The following is an 11,020-nucleotide window of genomic DNA, read 5'->3' on the forward strand; positions in this document are numbered from 1 at the left end:
CAATCCCACGCCACGTTGCACAGGATGCGAGTGTGCAAGGCGCAAGCGGTGCGTTCCTTTCAACCCATTTCTGGACTAATTATATCGATCGGGTTTCGCCCTACGCACACGATAGAATCTGGCGAACATGAGTGCTGGCCATGTGCGTAATGGCAGATCAGAACGTTAGATGTTGTACGGAACGTGCTCTCAAAGGCAGACCCGTGCGCCGCTTGCGACACTTTGTTATCGTGCAGAGCGGGGTACGAATGGACACATCTTACTGTCTGTGCATGGGTTTGCCATAACATCTTACCTTCTCGCCTCTACGGCCAGCGAAGCTGCGATCGGGTGGAGGCATGTTGTACAGCTCGGGCCACGTTGGCGCAGACGGAGCGGGCATGTTGGCCAGCACTGGTCGGGGGCGCCCGAGCGGGTGTGCGGGACCGACACCACTCTCGGCCGGTTATCAGGGCATTGCCCGGGAGTTCTTGCAGGGCGATTCATGGCGCAGAGTTCGGTGTGGGTAATTCGTATCATGTCGTGAGGTCGGGGGCAAGACATTTTTACAGCTCGGGGTAACCTTGCCGGAAGTGGAATCTTGCGGTTTCTGGCTATCGCGGCTGGACCGCGCAGGGGGTCGGGGCCAATCAGAGCGCCCGATTCGGGTGACGACACCGAGTTTTGAGGTGGTCGCCCGCCCCGCGCCATGGGGCCTATAAAGGTCCGAGCGGATCTTCCTCCTCTCTCTCTGCCCTGCCTTTCCCGCTTAAGCTGGACCTCGACTCCTCCTTCTGTCATCATCACTTCGACTCCGCCTTCTGTTATCGCTGGACTCCTCCTTCTCTCTCTCTCTCTGCCCTGCGTCTCTCACTCAAGCTGGACCTCGACTCCGCCTTCCGTCGTCATCACCCCGACTCCGCCTTCTGTCGTCATCACTTCGACTCCGCCTTCTGTCGTCATCGCTTGGCTCCGCCTCCTCTTCTCCACCCACACGACTCTGACTCCACCCTCCCAACTCAAACCCCTCCTTCATGCCGACTGTCTCGACGCGAGCTGCCCGAAGCAGGAGACGACGTGCCAGCTCTCAGGGGGGTACCATGCCATGGAGCATTCCCCCCAAACATATTTATGGTGCATTCGGGGACTACATATCAATTATATAAAGGTACCGAGAGACCGTAGCCTCAACCCCTCTCCTGTCTTGCTTCCATTCCTCTTCATCGGGTTTTCTGTGTGTGCGTGTGTGTGTGTGTGCGTGTGCGTGTGCGTGTGCGTGTGCGTGTGCGTGTGCGTGTGTGTGTGTGTGTCCTGGTGCCTGTCTATACAAGTAAAACTGCAGAAGATTGTTATTATTATTTTCGGGTTAAGTCTGCTCTGCGTCCGCTTTCATAAGTTGCTTGTTTATTGCTGCACTACACCTCTCTCCCCTATCTCTGCTTGCACACCCCAATAAATCTATTGATCGTACCACATACCTTTCCTCGCCCATTGTTAATAAATTATTGTTGGAAATGTTCCCTGCTCGTTTTTGTCTTTTCCTCCATTGATCCAGCATGGTCCAAATCCTACTCTAGCCGGGACTTTGTTCCCAACGATCCGTTCCTCTTTGCCGGTACGTCCTTGGCAGTGTCGCTTGGCTGCATCCGATCCGGTAAAATGATACAGTTCAGACAAGGCTTACTGAGGGCGTGTTCCCCAGTAATTAATTAGGCAACCCGGTTAACCCATAGATGGAGGACCCTAGGTTACGTGATTGAGTTATTGGCATCCACGGTCGGTTAAGCGACCCGCTGCGTCACGGAGTTATCCGTGTGCGACGGCCTACAATTCCGGGGAGCCTGGTGGGAGCCGAGATAGCTTCCCCCTAATGGTCTTCTCACCTGACCCCTAGCCCGCAACAATATATATATATATATATATATATATATATATATATATATGTATGTATATATGTATGTATATATATATATATATATATATATATATATATATATATATATATGTGTGTGTGAACAAGAAACTGGTTTCTAACCTGCTTTTAACTCGTGCTGAAAAAGGTAATGTTCTTTGTGGGGAATGCAACTAAATATCGAAAATAATCCCCATCAAAATTATACCATTTATCTTCTTGTGTTGAAATTCAACATCAATCTGCATCCTCCTCATTCCTGTCTCTCTGTCTCTCTGTCTCTCTGTCTCTCTGTCTCTCTCTCTCTCTCTCTCTCTCTCTCTCTCTCTCTCTCTCTCTCTCTCTCTCTCTCTCTCTCTCTCTCTCTCTCTCTTAGACAATGGATCCACAGTTTAGTGAGGATATACTTTTCCAAATACATGTAATTAATTCCTTCAGCTTTTTAAATACCTGGTTCAATGACCATCCAAATCATCATCTGTGCAATCCCTCAGGTTTTGACCATTTTAGCACAGAACCTCTCCAAACAGTGAGTCCACAACCTTAGTTTTGTCTGAAGGTCATGCATTTAGGGAGGGAGGGAGAGAGAATGAGGGGGAGAGAGAGTGAGGGAGGGGGTGGGGGAGTGGAGCAGAGAGTGAGGGAGTGAGGGAGTGGGGATGGAGAATCTGAGTAATTTATTCAGTTTACTGACTGCTTGATTCAGTGATCATCAGGATCATCACCTGCAGCCATCCAGGTTTTGTCCCATCAATCCCAAAACCTCACTGACCCGTGGATCCATTGTCTATGAAGGTGAGAAAGAGAGAAGAGAGAAGAAAGAAGAGAACAGATTGATGTTGAATTTCAACACAAGAAAATAAATGGTATAATCTTGAAGGGGATTATTTTCGATATTTAGCAGCATTCCCCACAAAGAACATTACCTTTTTCAGCACGAGTTAAAAGCAGGTTAGAAACCGGTTTCTCGTCCGCATTTGACCTGAGTTAACGGCTGTCGATAAATGTCAACGTGAAATTGAGTCAAACACGGTTTAATAACCTGAATTGATTCAAATTTCGTCATGCACCACATTTTCACGACAAACATGGTATTTGTTTCATCAATGAATCGTTTATTTCCTGATGATGCATGAAATGTTCACCGTCAAAGCTCCGGATGGGACTTCAGCAGCCCATTGTTCTGTTCGGAAGGCAAGGAGGAGTGATGGCTTTTGTCGTGACGTTTTCCCATAAATCGGAAGGATTGACAAGGTAGACATGGACACAGTCTCCACATGGGCAGAACAAGTCCTGTCTGGTCGATTTGCACTGTCTGCAGGCTAACGATCATTATGTCTACCTATCCGTTATGCCTACTTAACTGGGATTCGATTATCTTAATCTGCCGATACATAAGTACTCTCACCCCAGTTGCTCCTCGTCTTGGGATGAACCGCTGATGCCACGCACCCTCTCCACATCTCCTTCCCTTTTCGGGGACCATTGACCTGCAGGGAATTTGAATCAGACCAGAGGGGGTGTACCAGCCCGAGGGTGTCTCGAAAAACGTCGTAGGATTTCAACACACAACCGTGTGCTCCACAATGCAGCCCCCCCTATTGGTACCGTAATCATGATCTTCTATCCCCACTTGCTGTAGTTATTAACAGGAAAAACACTGACAGGTCGTTTCGCATGTGGAACCAAACTAACCAGACGTAGTTAAGTTATCTCATCGAGGATAAAGTTTGGAAACACCATTTATCCTAAAATTTTATTCCTGCGTCTACTCTCAACTGCCTGGAAGCTTAAGCTGAACTATTCGATCTTTGCCTTAATGACAGTTTTCATTGTCTTAGCACAAAGCTGAATGTATATGATGATGCTGTGCGGAAATTTCACCTCATTTAATGTGATATCAGAAAGTCCGTGTCCTAAAATATCAGTGGAAAAATGAAACGAGTCTACATCAGGATGAAAAATACATAATTTTTGCACAAATACTGTAAATAAAAATAAAATAATAAATATATCAGTTCGGTTCATCAGTCATTGTCATTGTCATTGTCAAGCAACAGACGTACTGAACGCTCTCTGAATGTGAGACCAAGTGTGGGAATTGTTTTCAGACACTAAACAAACTCTGCTTGGGATTTGGTTCAAGGATGGAAAAAATCAGTTGTTGGTGGACAAAATTATTTTATATTCCGGTGATAATGTACTGCTGTGTAGAAGAGGTTGTGAAGCACAATCCGTGTCCCTCCCGCAGGACCCTCGACGCTCTGCCCAGGGTCGCAGTCGGGTGGACAAGCGGCCCTACATGTGCAACTTCGTCGGGTGCACCAAACGCTACTTCAAGCTCTCTCACCTGCAGATGCACCTTCGGAAACATACAGGTGTGTGCCTTGTTTGATGCACCTTGTCGATGAGCGGGTATGTCATAAGGGGTTTTCAGAGAGTGGGTGTGTTATGTGACTGTGTTATTTGCTGGTGGGGTGTGTTATGGGCTGGTGTTGTGTGTGTGTTGTGTGGGGTGGGTGTGTGAAAAAACAATTCCCTGATGAGGATAAAGTTGCTTTAGCAACTACAGGTAACGTCATTACCATGAGTTCCAATAATTTATAATTTTAAACTTTCTTTGGAAATATGTTGGAACTGCTAAGCTTTGAAGAAACGAAATGTTTTGCACTATTATCTATAATTTACCATTTTGCATTCTTCATGAAATTCTGTCGTTTATTACTTCCACCACCGAAGGTGAAGGAGGTTATGTTTTCACCTCTTTCTGTCTGTCTGTTTGTCTGTCTGTGTACAGGATATCTCATACCGGATCCGGATCAGACTACTACAAATTTTTAAGTGATTCTTCACCATTGAGAGATGTGGCCAAAGATGATATATCGCACAATATCTCAAAAAAGTTGTGAACGGATTTGGAGGAAACATGGTGGACATGTTGGGTGTGTGACGAGGAAAAATGTATTCAATTTTGGTGAAGATCCGAATCCGGATCCAGATCTGATAATTTTTAAAAGTGATTCTTCACCATTTAGAGATTGAGCCAAAAACGATATACAGTAGTACTATATAGCATGATATTTCAAAAATGTATTGGGCCTGATATGTTCTCATAGATCAGGCATTACGTGGCGGAGGTATTCGCCCTACCGGGTGCCCTTCTAGTTTGTATTATGAGTTACGAGGAAAAGTTCCCGTCCCCAGTGACGCGACAAAGTTAAATTAATGCATCAATTTAAATTATTTCATGGACTTTTTTTTTTTGAAAAAAAAGTGAATCTAAAATTTTATGGATGCCATTCCAAAAGTGAATGTTGAGTTTTGACTGCGTGCACAGCTTTTCAAACGCAGCATGGGAAGCGGTCACTGTTAACGGCAGACAGACAAATGCACAGACAGACACCGCAGGTCGGAATATAAAATAGATGATACGGATATTGATGGCAATCGTTAAAAGAAAGTCTTTCACTTTACCATCGGCTTCGATTTGATAGTGGAAGATACGGGAGAGATTCTTTGATACCGCCTCCTCTTTTTGAGTTACTCGCCGGACTGGAAACCTCCATGGTGTTAAATCATCTTGCCGTGCGCATCAACCTTTCATCATGTTCCCGTGAAGGCGGAAACATTACTTGACTCTTTGTCGGTGAAGTCAGAGCTGGAATATGGTCAGAATAGCGGCACACAATCGCTTATTCTTAGCGAGAGATCTTGTGGGGTATTTAACACACACCGACTAATAGCAGACAGGACAGCTTAACGTCTTTTGGACAGACGGCGCACTTTGTGATCCAATTCCCTCCCTCTGAAGCATCAACAGTTTCTAATCGTGTCGGCAATCAAACCCAGAATAGACAGCTCATGGGTGAGTGCGCTACCTGCCATCGCTACCTGAGTGGTTGGCCCCCTCATTGCACATAATTCTTTGCACATTGATTGGAGTACCTCGAAAAATGGTCACTGTATTGAATCATGTGATCGCATCTGCTGGTATATGTGGTGACCTTCCTTTCCTCATCACCCCCACAGGAGAGCGGCCGTACCAGTGTGAACACACGGACTGCGGGCGGCGTTTCTCCAGGTCGGACCAGCTGAAACGGCACCAACGGAGGCACACGGGTAAAGAACCATGCGAAGGCGGCAAAGGATACAATTGGACGAGGGTCTACAGAATTGGTCCATTGTAAACACCATTTGGGAAGGGAAAGAATATTTGATTATTGGACTTGTACATTGTGAAGGAGAGCGGGGAAGATGAGACAAGGGGGTGGGTGGGGAGGGTATAGATAAAATATAAATATCATTCGCTGTGCCCTTCGGGTGATATCACGTCCAGTGTGAAGGGAAAAGACCCTGATGGTGACCTTTACTGCCAAAGAGATTGTGAGTGAGATTCAGATTCAGAGGTTTATTATGCTGTTTGCTTGGATTGATCTGTTCCTCAAATATTTAATAATTAATTAGCAATGTGGAAGGGGTCTTTGTGCATCGACCATTCCTTTGTGGTAGCCTTGACGTTCACACACATCGTCACAGAAAGAGGACAAAGCACACTATCTATCGCCAACAGATACAGGGAGGCTTGGGGGGGGGGGGGTGGGCAAAATGTGGTGACTTCAGTGGCCTGTTGTCAACCCATTATCATTTCACTATCTTCACAGCGATGTAACAAGGTACTACACAGTAGGTTTTTGCTAGCAAGTGGTACTGCACACTGTCCTTCGAACGAGATATAAATTTCACTCGTGCGGTCCAAACAATGCAAAAATATGAAATTCTCAACGAGTGAAAGAGTTTTCAATATGGTTAACGGAGTTGTTTCTCAAAAATGAAAACTAATTTGTTTTGGGTTGTGAGCAGTTTGAAAATAAATGGTTGACCATCTTCAATAACAGGGGCTGGTGGGAGAGCCTAGGCCCAAGAGGTATGCACACTCACCTTATAGGTGAGCTGACAGGATGGCCTCGAGGTACGCACACTCGCCTCCAAGCAGTCTGGCTTGGGTTTGAATCCTGACTCAGCTATAAACTGTCATCCCGACATTTCACAGGAAGGGCGATTCGACAACGTGTGTGCCGTCCCTCGGATGGGTGTTAAACTGGCGTCCCATCTGCCAGCATTCGTTTGTGGACGTTAAAGATCCCATGGTGTTCTTCACGAAGAGTATGCGAGCTGTCACTGGCACCATGGACAAATTCCAAATTCCTACCCTAACCACCAGAGGGCGTATTGCATCCGTGGCACAGCCGCACCCTCAGCCAATGATGCTACCCCGCAGCATTGTGCTGCATACGAATGAACGAACCTTAGGGCTGTCTAGCCTGGATTCGAATCTGAGACACAGCTACAAACTGTCATCCCCGTGCATCAACATGTGTGCCGCCCATCGGAAGGGAAGGATGTTTCAAGACTCATTTACCAGTACTGCTTGGTGGTGGGTGTCGAAGCCTCTTTCATGAAGAGGAGATGAGCTATTGCCGGCATCGTGAACCTATTACAAATTTCTGCACAAGACACCTTCAGATGAATGTCAGGTGTGGCTAACTGTTTTGTGAAAGACTTGGGCCGTAAACCTTCCCCAGCCGACCTCCCAATGTCAAAATAATTGGAGCCATTAACGTAGTAGCAGTAGTAGTTGTAGTACTAGTAGTGCTATAAGAAGATGATGAAGTAGTAGTTTATTCATTAATATAAGGCTTGCATGTTGAAAAATCTACTTTGTGTGGGGATGGGGATGTGTATGATCAATGATACAGTTAGTGACTAATTACCTCCACCACCGAAGGTGAAGGAGGTTATGTTTTCACCCCTTTCTGTCTGTTTGTCTGTCTGTTTGTCTGTTTGTGTACAGGATATCTCAAAAAGTTGTGGACGGATTCGGATGTAACTTGGTGGACATGTTGGGTGTGTCGCAAGGACGAATCAATTTGATTTTGGTGAAGATCCGAGAATTATTTAATTTTTAAAGTGATTCTTCACCATTGAGAGATCGGGCCCAAAACGATATAGTACTGAATAGCATGATGTTTCAAAAATATATTGGGACCGATATGTTCTCGTGGATCAGGCATTACGTGGTAGAGGTATGCGCTCTACCGAGTGCCCTTCTAGTTGAGATATATTTTTGGGTGATTTGTGAAAATCAAATACCCAAACAAACCTATGTTTACAAACTTAAAAAACATATATTTTTAAGCATTCTGTGGTTGCAAATGACTTCACTGTAAATAATCGAGTGATCACTTTGGGTGTTCATGATGCAGGAGTGAAGCCTTTCCAATGTAAAACCTGCCAACGCAAGTTCGCCCGCTCAGACCATCTGAAGACTCACACGAGGACACATACAGGTAAACCAAGTGCGTACTATTTTATTACCTTTTTGTTCCGCCAACCCCCCTCCTTCATACTTACACACCTTCAGCACGAGATTAACACTGAACTTGTGCAAAACTCATCAAATGTACCACAAATATACACTCCAGTCAATACCACAAGTACATTTTGAAGGAGTTCTGTGGAAAGTATAATTTTTTTTATTTTTTTTGAGATCTCTCATCATCGGCGCTGGAATACTTGAGAAAAGTCTCAAGTCGGATACTTTTACTGGCAAGGTTCAGAAAAATGTCCATGGAGCTTAAAACGTTGCCCCAGATCCCCCCCTGCCCCCCTCCCCCATCTCACCCGACCTCCACAGGCGAAAAACCATTTTGCTGTCGCTACCCGACCTGCGAGAAGAAATTTGCGCGTTCGGACGAACTGGTTCGCCATCACAACATGCACCAGCGGAACCTCACAAAAATGCACTACCCCATGTGACACCGCAGCAATAGCTCAAACTGTTAGCCAGTCAGGTCTGCAGGACACGTCAAAAGACCAAAGTTTTCCATTTGGAACCCATCCTCTCGTGTTAGCTGTATTTCTCTCCACGCTCATTGACCTGTCATTATTTGAGGTGTCGACAGCGTTCTCCAATAACTGAAGTTGTGAATTAGATATTTATTTCGTTTTACCTTTCTAGATAACTAAACAAAGCAAACATTGTATATTTCCTCACCTTTTCACATGAAATCGTTACTTGCATGACCTAAGCTGAGCTTAACTCATCCTGAGCCAATAATGATCGACTGTTTCACAGTATGTCCGCTTTGAGCCACAGAACCGAACCTTCTACGTCTTGTTTTTTTCTTTTTTTTCTCTATCTTGTGTTCCTACTAAAAACTTTGATTACATATTGGGACAATATAAATGAAATATTTGATATTTGCACTAGGTATGACTCCTAAAATTGATTAGATTACTCAAGTTGCATGAGATTCCTTTGATTGGAGATGCTGGGGGAAGGTGGTGACGTGAATACTGTATATAGACATGTTATCCTTTCATAGAAGTATTATAAATGCTGCACTGGTTCTGTGGCTAAGTTGACGCTCCATCCGGCTGGTCCAACATGAAGTGAGTCTGGAAGGAAGTTCAGCGTACAAGACGAAGAAACTACTGTATTTCAGCGTTGAGCTTCACCCCTTCAAATCATGTATGTGTTTTATACCGTGCTGTTGCTTTGTAAGGTGTATTCCGACTCGTGGAACGCATGACGCCATTCTATTTGAATGTTTTGCAGTCTGCCATATACCATATGTTATTACCTTTAAATAAAGGATAAAAAGAATAAAACTTTCCGATCATTTTTGGCCCAACATTTATGATCCAGCTCGATGTGCCCCAAAAACAAGTACGAGGGTTCATCCGTAGGCCCAGCATTATGGGTTGGGAGGATAGCCCAGAGGTATGTGCTCTCGCCTCTGAGTTGACCAGCCTGGGTTCGAATCTCTACCCAGCTTTAAACTGTCACCCTGGTACTTCGCAGATGGGGTGAAGCATCATTGTGTGTGCTGCCCCTTGGATGGATGTTAAACAGTGTTCTGTCTGCCAGCATTAGATGGTGGAGCTGGATAAATATCCAACGGCGTCCTTAATGAAGAGTTGGTGAGTTATTGCTGGTACCCTGGTTAAATTCCAAATTCCTGTTACCTTCAGTCGAGTGTCGGGCCTGGCCAGTCGGTTCGTGAAAGACTTTGAACCAAAGCGTTCCCTCGCTGACGCTGCAAGAAGGGGGGAATAATTGGTTCCATTAAAGAAATAGTAGTATATCCATAGTCCCAATGCTGAGGTGTTGTAATATCATAAAACAACAAAGGTAATGGTTCAATTAAGCTAGTTAAATGTGTGGGGTTCCCCAAGCATATTTTTGTGCCATTTGTCTTTAAATGAGAATCAGTCCATAAAGGTATATATTTTTCGACTGGCTCTGTGATGACTAAAATATCTGTAAAACCAATAAACTGAATCACTGCACACGTTTATCTTTCTCACTTGTACACACCTGGGTGAAGCAAAGCATATAAAAAAATTTTTAATTACAGAGGTCGAACTGCATGAATAATTGAACAGAGGATGGGACTGGCAGAGGATGGAGGAGAGCAGGCAGATGTGAGACAGAGATACTATAGAGTTCATGAAACATCTCACCCCACACAGTCTTGAGATAAATCTATCTATACTAATAAAAGGCAGTGTGTGTGTGTGTGTGTGTGTGTGTGTGTGTGTGTGTGTGTGTGTGTGTGTGTGTGTGTGTGTGTGTGTGTGTGTGTGTGTGTGTGTGTGTGTGTGTGTGTGTGTGTGTGTGTGTGTGTGTGCACGCGCTCGCGTGCACAGTACAGGGACAGCAGGCTAGATTAGTTGGTCCAGCAGGTCAGCCAGGACAGCACTGCTGATTGGTGACCTGACCATCCCAAATTATTCAAGATGGTACTAGCTTTGCCAGGTGGGCAGCGGTTTAGCAGATCTCTCTTCTCTCTTGAGGATCATGACCGAGTTCAGGACAGCTTCCAACTGCAGTTCGTTTGTAGTGATATTCCCAGGGATGGTTTTTAATAGATCTGTGAGGTTCTTCTTCATCATAATTCCCATGAGATTCTTCGTTATCACTGGTACAACTTTGGCATTCTTCAGCTTCCAGGATCTTTTCACTTCTTGCTCGAGGTCTTGGTATTTGGTCATTTTCTTGATTTCTGCATCGTTTGTCCAAACTCACTGGGATTGACACCTCAATTAGCAATGCCTTCTCTTTTT

General features: G+C 45.0%; 1 protein-coding gene across 6 annotated transcripts in view; it reads left to right on the plus strand.

Moving 5' to 3' along the window:
- WT1 (WT1 transcription factor) overlaps positions 1-10,243 on the plus strand; it is a 28,245-nt gene extending 18,002 nt beyond the window's left edge. For 5 of the 6 annotated variants that reach the window (XM_085884135.1, XM_085884137.1, XM_085884136.1 and 2 more), the window contains 4 exons: positions 4,143-4,269; positions 5,921-6,010; positions 8,155-8,247; positions 8,586-10,243. In XM_085884135.1, coding sequence (XP_085740261.1) covers positions 4,143-4,269; positions 5,921-6,010; positions 8,155-8,247; positions 8,586-8,707 — 432 coding nt within the window. In that variant the 3' untranslated portion in view covers positions 8,708-10,243. The remainder of the gene's footprint in view (positions 1-4,142; positions 4,270-5,920; positions 6,011-8,154; positions 8,248-8,585) is intronic. The other variant, XM_085884139.1, reaches the window with a different exon arrangement.
- The last annotated feature ends 777 nt before the right edge of the window (positions 10,244-11,020 follow it).

Source organism: Eptatretus burgeri, chromosome 6 (assembly GCF_056783735.1).
Source record: "Eptatretus burgeri isolate ZD-2024b chromosome 6, Ebu_testis_v1, whole genome shotgun sequence".
Lineage (NCBI taxonomy): Eukaryota > Metazoa > Chordata > Myxini > Myxiniformes > Myxinidae > Eptatretus > Eptatretus burgeri.